At 37.5% G+C, this 13310-nt stretch overlaps 1 protein-coding gene across 2 annotated transcripts in view; it reads right to left on the bottom strand.

The window, feature by feature from the left end:
• Positions 1-12982, bottom strand: part of LOC149830745 (MLO-like protein 13) — a 129340-nt gene extending 116358 nt beyond the window's left edge. Inside the window, exons 1-7 of one of the 2 annotated variants that reach the window (XM_090013461.1) lie at positions 12663-12774; positions 12397-12488; positions 12206-12263; positions 11852-12072; positions 4247-4363; positions 4082-4142; positions 3816-3910 (exon numbers count right to left, since the gene is read on the bottom strand). In XM_090013461.1, the coding sequence (XP_089869587.1) occupies positions 3816-3910; positions 4082-4142; positions 4247-4363; positions 11852-12072; positions 12206-12263; positions 12397-12426 (582 nt within the window). In that variant the 5' untranslated portion in view covers positions 12427-12488; positions 12663-12774. Of the gene's footprint in view, positions 1-3815; positions 3911-4081; positions 4143-4246; positions 4364-11851; positions 12073-12205; positions 12264-12396 lie in introns of both variants that reach the window. The other variant, XM_090013460.1, reaches the window with a different exon arrangement.
• Positions 12983-13310: the final 328 nt, after the last annotated feature.

Here is a 13310-nt window from a genome sequence, read left to right as displayed (position 1 = left end):
CCTTACGGTTCCCCAAAACTGTTGAGCCCAAGATTACCTTTCTGCAGAAGGAACATCAAGGGAATGTAAATTACATTGTTCTCTTTATTTATCTTGTTATTAATATCAATTTTTATTATTTGCAATTTACCATATAAAAATTAATAACATAAGTTCGCATATCCACATGTGAAGCTCTTCACGGTCTACCTATGGCGTCAATAAAATAGTGCAATTAGAATCACAATATCAAATGAGATCTTTGCAATACATAGACAAGTAAAACAAGGAGCACACTGGCTCAAGGCTTCCAAGCCCATGATGATCCATCTTGATCATCTATGCATTCATATCTAAAAGTCTTAAAGAACATGCCAATGCATTCTTTTCACATCACATGCATTTCAATGCACAATCATGAATGTCAATTTGGAGATGTGCATGAAATAATAATATTCATATGCATGCACATGAGTTCACATAATCATGTTAATTGCATGCTTTCATTTAATTCGTTTCAATTAAAACATTTGAGCATTCATGCAATCACTTACATGCAAAACATATGTATTTCATACATGCACATGCACACAAGAACAATGGTGCATTTAATACTTCAATTAAACATGATATATAGTCGTGCAAGCATGCAGAGATTTCGTTCTTTTACATGTAAAGGCACCCATATTTAGGTTTGATAATGCATGCATATGCATATACAAATTCAGGTTGCATGTATAAACAATTTTCATCCCTGAAGTAAACATAATTACATTCCATTTTGCATGTATTCACATCACCATGCCAAATGCATACTTTCATTCATGAATCATTTAAAACTAACATATGTGAACACTCATGCAATCGCATACCGGCAAAAATACATAATGCTTTCGGGATGCACATTTACACATATATTAAACAAGGATGTGCATAGATAACACTTTCACAGGCATGTGCTTACATATTCATGCAAGATACATGTCTCTTTCATGAGTCCTTTCATGTCTAAATGCAAATGAACAAGCAATTATATATAAGTAAAACCACCAAAAATTTGGAACCTTTTGCACATGGCAGCAAGATCTACTAAGTAGACAGCATTATATTAGAGACATGGTCATGCACAGCTAATTCCTCAAAAGCATGCAAAGACTCAATTCTAGCAGGAGCATAACCAAAGAAATCATTACTGGCAAAAAAATGTAAAAGTTTAGTGCACTTAATTAAGATTTCAAGAACCTAATACAACATATCAACTATGCCCAAATCTACCTAGTCTGATTCGTGGTCCGTATTGAAACTTTTTAAAACATGCACAATTCATAAATATGCTTTCCAGATATCCAATTCGATACAAACCCCAAGTTCCCCCCCCCCCTTTTTATATGTTATACATCTCATTGTTCCCTTTTTTTTTTAAACAAACAGCCCGCTGCACCCAGCCGACCCAGTCGATTGGGGCTCGGCTCCAGCCCAACCATCACAATCGGCTGGTTCGGCAGCCCCCCCTGCACATGCCCAACCCGGCCTGTTAGGCCAGCCAAAAAAAGAAAGGCAAAAAAAAATATTTCAGCTGGACGGACAGTCAGCCTAACTGAAATAACCATATCTTTTTTTTTGTCAAACAAAACCTGCCAGCCGAACCCACTTGGGTACGTCCAGCCGGCTTGGCAGCCCAGGCCAGCTGAACTCAGTTCAGCTGGGCCTGTCATGGCTGCCAGCACGTGGTCGGGCCTGGGCCAGACTGCGAACCCTCAAAAATATATATGTATAAGTTATTATTATTTTTTTTAAAGGCATTTACCTAGACCTACCACAATAAGAGAACGTTGCAACTGTGCAGGAAGATGCACATGTTCTTTTTCGAAAATGCATGCATATGCACAGTTATGGCCAGACTGCATGTATAAGCAACTTATCATATCCCATGCCTACAGGAATATATGCACCTTCCATTCGGTTATGCCTGATCCCCACAAATAAGTGTACCTTTGCACTTACAGGGTGAAATATATGTTTATAGAAAAAAATCACATAAACATGTGTCTAAATTCACATCCGAGTATATGCCGCCCCTTTTCAAATAAGTAAGAATGATTATAAGACTCTTAGATTAGAAACACAAGAATTTATGAATTCATGTTTTAAAAGTGCATGGATAGCTAAACATACATTCACGTATGCACAGATTTGTAGCCAAGTAAACATGCTGATGCATGTATGAACAGATTTTCTCTCAAACCTACATTCATATGCCGATTTTTGCATTAAGTATCCAAGATTTCTCATGCACTAGATCTGGACCAGATTTGCACATGTTACAAACATGGCAAATCTGTCCTGATTTAGGGATTCAACACACATAACGAAGAACATATACGAACACAAGCATTGACATACGTATTTGCGCCAAAATAAACCCCGAAAGGAGAAACATAACACCCATATTAGAGTAAATAGTCAGATTTACTCTTTTTTCATGGATTTTCACTAAAATATTGCATGGAATACAAATCCATGCTCTTTTTCTCATTCGAAACAAGAGAAGAACCCGTATCTTTACTGTAGATCGAAAAAAAAATATGGATTTGATGGTGGAAACGACGGATGATCGGAGAAGAAGCTCCCTTCTTCTTCCTCTTCCTCCATTTTCTCTCTTTCTCTCTCTTGCTCTCTTTTTCCTTCTCTTTCTCTTTCTTCCCCTTTTTTTTGACTTATTTATAGAGCTCTAGATGGGTGGGAGAAGAGAGTGCAGCCCCAGCTGGAACTCTCTTCTCTTAGAGTTTCGAAATTTCAAAATATGCTTCTAAGTGTGTTTAAGAGCTCTACTAGGAGTCCTTCTAAAAAAAATAATCTCGAAATTAATTAAAATTAATTATTTATTTATTTATTATTTATAAATAAATAAATACCTAGAAACTTCCAAAAATTGCCAAATTAACTTGGGAGGCTTCTTAACATTAATTAACTTTAATTTAAAGGTTTCTAATGAATTTAAAGTTGGAAAAATCGTTGGCATGGATTTTGATTTAGATTTGGATTTGGATCCTGATCCAAGATCCAAATCTATCTCAAAAATCCAAATGGGTCTTGAGTTAGATCCAATTTAGATTAATATGGGTCTTGGATAGAGTCCAAATCCATATTAATTTGGATCAAATCCATCATAACTGGTTTGATCCAAATCCGGATCTGAACCGATAAACTGCTCAATTTTTGAAAAAATGTGATTTTCAGACCAATCGTAGCCTGAATCAAAGAGAATAAAATATCGTTACGCTAGCATCCAACGATATATAACCCAAATTTTGCTTCCGAAATTTGTCCAAAAATAACCCGAATTTCGCTTGAATTTAAAAGCCAAAAATAAATTTTTTTTTCACGTTTTGAGTGGCTCGTTTAGGCCTTGACAATGAGACCTGGGCCAAGCACAGACTCCGAAGCATCAGCCTAAAATCGAGAATCTACCGATTATTCTTCTATACTTAGCCAAATTTTCAAAAATCTCAATTTGACTAAGTTTGAAAATACACAATATTATAAATTGTTCTTATTCAAATAATATTCTTAGATCACATGGCTCATATTCTTTTTATAATATTCCCCTAGTGTATAACCATGGAAGAAAGCTCTAGGAAAACAAAACTTTGAATTTTTCAAGAGCAATCCTTGAAAACAGAAATTCTACACAATGATTTGCAACTATATCCAGAAAAAATGAAAGCATGATATTGATCACCAAAAGAACCAAGTATTCAATATTCTGCATTGGCCCTAACGAAACCAATAAGAAAAAGTTAAGAAAAAATCAATGAAAAGAAGATGTGACATACTGCCCATCTAAGAATACCGAACTTTGACCACAAGCCAATTGCATGCTCCCTAAGAAACTCATGATGGTGATGCCGTGTGACATGTTCTGCTGCAACTGCACATACATTTATCTGGCACCATTAAGTTACATCAGTAGATCTTTAATTTTTCAAGGATCTCGGTATGCCTGGTAAAAATTTTAATCCTTCAGGATACCAACCATGATATTTGGATATTCAAATAACAACCTCAGACATAAAACAAAGACAAAACAAAGCCATGTTACCCCTCTCAGGCTTAGAAGTGTCCTCCCTAATAGAGTCCTCCCAATGCTTCCATTGGCTAATCTATAATCCGTATGAAAAGTTAGTAACAGAAAATTGATAGATTAAAAATGGCTATTTATTGTATTCAATGGCAATACTCAAAAGTACCTTGAAAATGTTCTTACCTTTATGCCTCCTAAAACCATTGTAGTGGCACAAAATATCACATGAGCAATGCCCAACACAAAAATAAAAATGTGCAGTTGATGAAGTGCCTCTACAGATAGTAATGGAGACAAGCCCTGGACAGAAAAAGAACTTATCAAGACCATATCCGAACAAGTAGATAAAATGAAAGCCTGAATACAAGAACAATCACAATGCTCACAAGATCACACAATGTAAGCCACAAAGGCAATACACAAGCCTCTAATGGGAAAATACAAGGGCACACTTCACAATAGCTCACAAAGATACTCAAGAGAGCACTCAAAATATAAAAAAAATAATATTTTATTCGCTTAAAAAATGCCTGAGAGAAGCATATCTTCAACATGGGAGAGACCCATTTATATACAACAAATGAGAAGCAAGAGGGCTAGTCCAACGGCTAGAATAGAAAAAAATAAAATAAAAATAAAAATACAAAACTGTCCCTAAAGGGCAGGACCTATTGTAATGAAGTGGATCGAATCCGATGAATATGCAAGAACACACACCCCAATCAAGTGGGAACACTTGATTGAATAATCACACCACCCACACAAGGGTCAAATGAGAAAGTATATTGCATAGAAAACTCTCTTGAAAAAGAGATGAAATAATACAAAGGCCATAAGGCCTATTTATAATACAAGAGGCTAAAGGGGGCAGCCAATATGGTTGTTGGGCTGCTCCCATAGGTCATATTTATGACTATTAGGAGCAGCTCCAACAACTATATTGGAGCTGGCCCAACGGTAAAAAAAACAAAAAATTATAAAAAACAAAAAGTAAAAAGGTGAAAAAGGTTGTCAGCCCCTAATGGGCTGATGCCTATTACAGTAAAAAGATTGAAATACCCTTGTTGGGTATTTCGGTTACAATATATATATATATATATATATATATATATATATATATATATATATATATATATATATATATATATATATATATTAACACCTATTACATACTATAAAAAGACAAAAATACACCTATAGAGCATGACCTATTAGATGAATAAAACAATAAATAAAAAATACATATATATATATATATGTATATTAATACATATACACATCATGTATATATATATTAATAATAATATATACATATAAACTATACAACTTGAGATATATATTTAACACCCTCCCTTAAATTGACCATGAAATAACTGAAAATTTGCTAAGGAAAAAAGAAAAACGAGGCCTTGGTAAAGAAGTCTGCAATTTGGTATTTGGATGTCACATAAGAAAGTTCAATAGTGCCCATGAGAAACTCCTCCCGAACATAGTGGCAATCTATCTCTGAGTGCTTCGTTCATTCATAAAAGGTATGATTGCTAGCAATGTAGATAGTGCTCTTGTTGTTGCAACATATCTTCGATGGAGTGGAGATGGTGACACACATATCTTTCAATAGACTTCTTAACCAAAAAATCTTGATGGTAGTAGTTGTCATTGCCTGATACTCGACTTCAGTGGAGGGGAGTGAAACATTTTGTTGTCGTCACTAGCTCTCATTTTTGTGTTTAGTACCTGGGGTATATCCACTACTTTTTCATCCATCAAACCTGATCTAGCAATTATTTTATATGCCAATTTCATTTGGGAGAGTACATATCCTCTTAGGAAGTACGCAACTTCGATACCTAAGAAATACCTTAGAAAACCAAGGCCAGACATGTCAAAATTTCTTTTAAGGATACTTTTAACCTCATCAATACCCTTTTTATCACTTCCAGTGATAATCATATTATCGACATTTAATAATAAAATAATTATACAGGTTTCTGCATTCTTAACAAAAAAAGCAGTGTCAGTATAACATGAAACAAATCCACTGTCAATAATAACCTTACTAAAATGATCATATTAGGCCTTAGGGACCTCCTTAAGACCATAAAGAGCTTTCTAAAGTTTAAGAACTTTACCCTTTTCAATGTCAAACCCGAGAGGAGGATTCATATAAACTTTTTCACAAAGATCACCATTAAGAAAGGGATTCTTGACATCTAACTAATAGATAGGCTATTGTCTAATGGATACAAAGGCCTCTTCATAGTCAATCTCATACTCCTGTGAATAACCCTTAGCAACTAATCTAGTTTTATATCTTTCTAAGGAACCATCGCTTTTGGTCTTGACCCTAAATACCCATCTACAACCTATTGCTTTTTTTTTCAAAGAGCAAAGCTTCAATTTCCCAAGTGTTGTCTGTACGAAGGACATCTAATTCTAATTGCGTTGCATCTATCAAATGAAGGTGGTTCTTAGCTTCACTATAATTAGAAGGTTCATAATAAGAATAAATAACCATTAAACAAGCTCTATAGCTTGGAGAAAAAAGATTTATAGGATACAAACTTATTTGGAGGTCTAGAGATATGTTGGGATTTTCTAGGGTTAGGTCCTTCTATGGGAATAGGTTCTTCTAATGATTGACCTTGTCAGTATTTTTCAAGAGTGCATGGTTAACCTACACCTTCATGTTAGGTGTAACCACGGAGCTCATTAGAAGTCTCATTGTTAGAATCTTTAAGCGAGTTTTCCCCAATCATATAAATAGAAGTATCATCATCAAGACATTCAACATTATCACAATGATTTAAACCAGCTGCTTTAATTCCTTTTTCAGGTAAAAGATCAAATAGAAATGAGTAGTCTACAAACTCTTTAGGTTGACTTTTATCAAATCCATTTTTTTCTTCTAAAAAGGTTACATTTTTAGAGACATACAATTTATCATTTTTCAAATCATAACACCTAGACCCTTTTTTATTTTCTCCATAACCAATAAACACACATTTTGTCATGGGCTTAGAAGCGAAGGCCCCAACGATGTGGCTTCGGTTATTCACAAACACCGAAAGCAGACCTTTTAAGCGCACAAGCAACTCACAACATACGCACAGGAGCAGAAGCAAGAGTACGCGCATGCACAAAAACAAAGAGAACAAGAATGCATAAAACTTCTTTTATAACAACTTGTAAGTAGAGTACAGAAAGAGGGGAAGAGAAGGGCCCGATACATGGGGTTCTTAAGCCAAAAGGCCATATGCAACACTAGAGAGTGTCAAAGAGGTATATACATCAGAAACAAAAAGGTGAAAAACATGGCAGTCTGAAACACGCTCCTCCGCCTAAGTTGGTGCCATCCTTGACACCAATTGTTCATGGTAGTCTTTTACATGTTGACGATACTGAAACATGTGGGTAGCTTTCTCCCAGGTGGCTTCACATTCCGATAAACCTTTCCACTACACCATATACTTTTTGACTTCGCCGAGATAATTGTTGGAGTGGTTGAGGATGACTTTTGGTTCTCTGCCTGGGATGTTGACCATTGATGGTGTGTGTTGCAGAATAGGAACACGTTGAAGCATGATCCGTTGAGGGTCTCCTTCATCTTCATGGAACGGCTTCAGGTTGTATATATGGAAGACCAGATGCACTTGAAAATTTGATGGCAAGTCCAACTGGTATGCCAAGTTTCCAACGCAGTTGGTGATGGTGAAGGGGTCGTCATACTTACAAATGAGGCCTCGGTGGAGGCCCCAAAAGATAGTTGTGCAATTGAATAAGAGCTTCACCAACACCTTATCTCCAACACAAAATTATGTTAGTTGACGCTTCTTGTTTACCCATTTCTTCGTGTGCTTGGTCGCCTTGTTCAAATATGTCTTTGCTAACTTTGTTTGATCCTGCCAATTCCTGACGAACTGGTATGCAAGAGGTGCTTTGCCACGTCCTCGCACGGCAAGAGAATGTGGAGTCTACAGCTATTTTCCGGTTTCAATTTTGAATGGACTATTGTCGGATGACTCACTCTTTTAGAGGTTGTAGCAGAATTTAGCAACATCAAGTAAATCAACCTAATTTCTTTGATTGACACCGACAAAGTGTCGCAGATATTCCTCCAGCATGCCATTGATTATCTCTGTTTACCCGTCGGTTTGTGGGTGGAAACTTGTGCTGAAATACAAGTTTGTCCCAATCATGCGAAATACTTCTCGCCAAAATTTGCCAATGAAGCGGGTATCATGATCACTGATGATGTTCTTGGGGATTCCCTAATATTTGATCGCATTCTGCACAAACAACTTTGTGATATCGGCAGCTAGGGATGGCAGTGGACCGGGGGAAAGCGGGGCCCCGCCTCGCCCCGTTTGGATCGGGGATGAAGGGTATGAAACGGGGATGGACGTACCCTTTTCCCCGCCCCGCCACGATCCCCGCCCTGCCCCGTCCCTGTCACTTTTCCCCGCCTCATCCCCGTTTGAACCGGGGAAGGAGGACATGAAACGGGGATGAAGGCGGGGTGGAGGTTTAAATCCATCCCCGTCGGGATGGAGGTTCTAATCTTGAGGCAGGGTGGGGGTGGAGACCTTATCCCCAGCCCCGCCCCACTGCCATCCCTATCGGCAGCTGAGCAGGTGGCAGGGGCAGGCACGAAGATAGCATACTTCGAAAACCTGTCCACAACTACAGAGATAGAACTGTAACATTGAGCTTTTGGCAAGCTCACGATGAAGTTCATGGTTATGCACTCACACGGACGGCTTGGCACTAGTAGGGGCTCCAATAGTCCACCAGGTCTAGGATTTATGGGCTTAGCTTGTTGGCAAATCAAGCAAGTCTGCACATAAGCGTCAGCATCGTTGCGCATATGCAGCCAATAGAACGCACATTCTAACAACGCCAAAGTCCTCTCTTGTCCTGGGTGACCCGCCCAGGTGGTATCATGGCACTCGTGCATTAAGCGCCTTCGTAGGGTATCCTACCGCGAAATATACAAACGATCTCCCATGGAGCGAAGCAAATCATCCTCCAACCAAAATCTTTGTGTCCTTCCTTCTTTTACCAACGTGATCTGTTGTTGGACCATTAGATCATTCTTTAAAGCTTCTCGGACCTGCTCGAGAAGATCGCTCGTTGGTTGGCTAACATTGTCGTCCCAAGCAAGCAATACTGCAAGTTCCACCTTTCGGCTCAAGGCGTCAACAATAACATTGGTCCTGCCATGCATATACTCAAGTACCATATCAAACTCTGCCAAAAAACTGGTCAGCGGGCTTGTCTTGGACTCAACTTCTTCTGAATCTGAAAGTAGCTCGTCCAAATGTTGTCCATGCACACAATGAATTGTGACCCCAAAAGATAGTGTCTCCATGTGCGGAGACAATACACGACCGCCAACATTTCGTGCTCGTAAATAGTGTATCGACGCTCAATGTCATTCAGCTTTCGAGTTTCGACTTTCGACTCTCAATGAGCGTAGATCGATTCAACCTGCTTTGATACCATGTTAGAATTCGGAGTTCCAGCCAAGTCAATCAATATCAACAGAAAAGTAAATGGAAGGAGACAAAGAGGTTGCGTAGAAAGGTCATCAATATGCATGACCTAGAAACCTGTGTTTATATACAACACTTTACAAAATATTATGGACGATAATATCCCTGAATAGAAATACAAAATACAACACACAACATGTGCAAAATATACAAAACATAATGTATGGATCCAGAACCATATCACGTCTTAACAGTTATCTCTATGAGGCCATGGATAAGGCAAAAGAGGTCATTAAAGATAATTTAAATGGAAAGAAAAAATTGTATTTGCCTATATAGAACATCATTGACCATAGGTGGACTAGGCAGCAACATCAACCTCTTCGTGTCGTAATGTATTATTTAAATCCTGCATTTAGATACTCCCCTACATTTAAGATGGATAGGGAAGTCAACAAAGGTCTCTTAGATTGCATTGAAAGATTGAACCCTAATTATGGCATTCAAGATCAAATCCATAAGAAAATGAAAATTTACGACAATGCCTATATGAGGAGACCTACAACAATGTGAAACTATACCACGATGAGCCCAAGTAATTTATTTGTCTATTTCAATTTTAATTTTATATTGTTATTTAGTTATGATGTTTTGTAAGATTGCATGATTGTATAATTTGTATAAGTTATTATTGTCTCATTGATTTCTCAATTTTTTGTTTTTTCAAGCATGTGATGGACTAGGTTTGGAAGTGATGTTTCAAACCTAAGAGTTTTTGCTATTCGTGCAGTGCAAGTGGATGTGAAAGAAATTGAAGTGTCTTTGAGCATATTCATACAAAGCAAAAAAACATATTAGAGCACAAAAGGCTCAATGACCTCATGTACATTGGCTACAACCTACAACTGAGGAAAAGGTAATTTTAAATTTATAAAGTTTATTTGTCATGTTCATGTGTTATTTAATATTTTTTTATGCATACAAAACTCAACTAATTTTAAATTTTCATGATATCTTTTTAGAAAAATACAAAAGTTGTCATCAAGGAGGCACAAAGAACAGTTTGATCCCATCATTTTAGAGGACTTCAATGTATTTGATGAATGGGTTCAAGAAGAAGCAAACCTCCTGAATGAAGATAGCATTCAATGGATAAATGTGGAGGGAGCTCAGGACGTAGATGACAAAGACCCCACGTATAATGGAGATGATTTGAATGTCGAAGGAGGAGAAGAAGAAGATGAAGATGAAGAACAAGAAGATAATGGTGATAATGATTATTGATGGTATACTTAAAAACTTTGCTATGTATTGTAATTTGTAACTGTTGCGTATTCATAAACTTGGTTTTTTTTTATTGTTGATGAATCTTGTGGCATGTTCTTAATTAAAAATATTACTATTTTGCATTGTTGATGATGTGTTATGTAGCTCATAGAGACATAAATGATTCACATGTGATTTTATGGTTGCATTTTGTGCATTTCATCCTTGTTTTGTGTGTTATGATTTTTGCTATTTTTTCTGATTTTTTTAGAATTTTTAAGCTTTTTTATTTATGAATTTTACGATATGTATCTCATTTTGGCCCGAACAATACAGGTTACAATACAATACATACAACCTTGCTTACAAGAGATCAGAAAACCACTTCTAGCCAACAAGATGCAAAAGGGTCTTAACTGAACAAACTTCAAACGTTATTTATTTATATCTAACAGTTAACACTCTACAAAACAACAAAGAAATCAATGGATTTTAAATAGCATCCATCAACCAATAGAAACTACTGACTAGCAAAATGCTGATTATCTTTGTTTTTGAAATTTTTCTGCACACTAATTTTTGGACAGACTTGCACTAGTGTGTCCATAACTTTGAATCTTCCAATCCAAAATAAATTATATAAAGCAGTTATAAATTTAAAGCAAGAAAGATGTGGGACTTCAAAGTATATGAACCATCTCTTCAAATTTCAACAGACAGGCGTCACTATTTCTCATTTGATCAATTATGCACCACGTTGTGCCTATCTTCTCACCTATTATGTATCCCTGATGAAAGTTCAGGTTCATGTTAACTTGTGCATATTTGCAGAGTAATCAGGATTACAGCCGAAAACATAACCAACTAGCATTCAATTCTGAGACTGGAAACATGCTTTCTCTAAAACACAATCCAAAGGACGAAATACTAGAAACGTCATCTGAATGAATGTACAGGTAGAATAAGTCTGAATCAAGCAAGGTATATGAAAACCAGCGTTTTTGAGATCTGAAAAAGAGTATTATACCCTCTTCTCGCAGTGTGTATTCTCCATGCTTCCAGCCAAAAGCCGTCCTTGGTTGCCCAGTATTCCACCAGAAAAAGATTTATGGTAATGCATTGCTCCATCACTGCGTTTAATCTTGCACGGCAGCATGTACTCGGCAGCAGTCATTGGAATGCAAATGCGACTAATTGGTCCTTGAAAGACAGTCAGCAGGAGGGAAATAAAACCCAGCTGCATCAACTCTGCATCGAGACAGCATCATAAATGTCTTCGCCAGTTAAGGATGAAACTTGCGGTTATACACTTATTAAGCAACAAGAGTTGGCAACATTTCAAAACTCATAGGAAGATGAATAGCCGGCATGGTGGAGTTACCGTCTTTTAGTTTCTGCAGGGCCTCGAAAAGAGCATTCTGTTTCTTCCCCTTCAACAACTACAAGGACGTGAATTCAAACCACTTAGAAAGAACAGGATATCATGCGTCGCTCCCACAAACATAAACAATTTCCCTTTCAGTATCATCATCAAAATCACGTAATGTAATGAATCAAAAGGATGGAACCTACCTTCCCCAAGTGGTGGATGCCTCGTTCCATCAGTAAGGATACGACAACGATGATCAAGCAGACGAGAGCGACCACCCATGTTGGTGTGTATTCTATGGAAGAAGCGGCCATTGTTATCAAGTTGATGAAACGACAAGGGGATGAGAGCAAAGACAATGGCAGAGGCAGAGTGGACTTAAAAGGGAGAAAACAGAGAGAGGAGACCACGTCCAACATGTTCTACCGTGTTAGAGAGGAGGAAAGGAATAAAGAGGGATGAAAAGCACCTGCATGTGACCACGCCTATTGCTTAGGCAATCGAGGGAGAAGCAGCAGCAGTAGTAGGGAATTTGGACGCCAACAAAAGGAAGCAAAAGGAATAAGATATCGGCGAGGAAGAAACGAATATGTGCTTTTGACCATGACCCATTAATGGAGGGAAGGAAGCAATGTTTCCCGGCCAAGGAAAGAAGGGTCGGTTGGCATTTTTGTCCTTCTTGCCCCATTTTTCTTTCCCTCTTTGTGAGGGAAGGGGGTCGGATGAAAACAGTAACGGGGAGCTGATGAAGGTTAGATCGATGGCGCAAGAAGAAGCCCAAAGAAATACACAATCGGAATCGGATGGCTATCTTTTTGTTTGAATAATTTACGGAAAAAACTTCTTTACTTTTCGGTTATTAAATTTAGCAGATGCACTTTGGCAAACGTGATATTAAAGATCCTCCTCAAGGCGGCTGCTTGGATCGGCCCTGGCTGAAACAGTCAGCCTGATCTGTCGATCTATTTTGGATTTCCTGGATCATCCTTTTGAGAGTGGTGTTCTTATTTTCTAGTTATTGGTGAGCAAATCTGTTTTCATATTTAGATAAGACGTCTTTTCCCGTTCTAGAGATTTGTAATACAAACTGAATGAACTTCATCGTCTTCCTCTTCTA

This window comes from Nuphar pumila, chromosome 7, assembly GCF_984573655.1.
Source record: "Nuphar pumila chromosome 7, dmNupPumi1.hap1.1, whole genome shotgun sequence".
Taxonomy (NCBI): Eukaryota; Viridiplantae; Streptophyta; class Magnoliopsida; order Nymphaeales; family Nymphaeaceae; genus Nuphar; species Nuphar pumila.
This window is presented reverse-complemented; position numbering and strand designations above follow the sequence as displayed.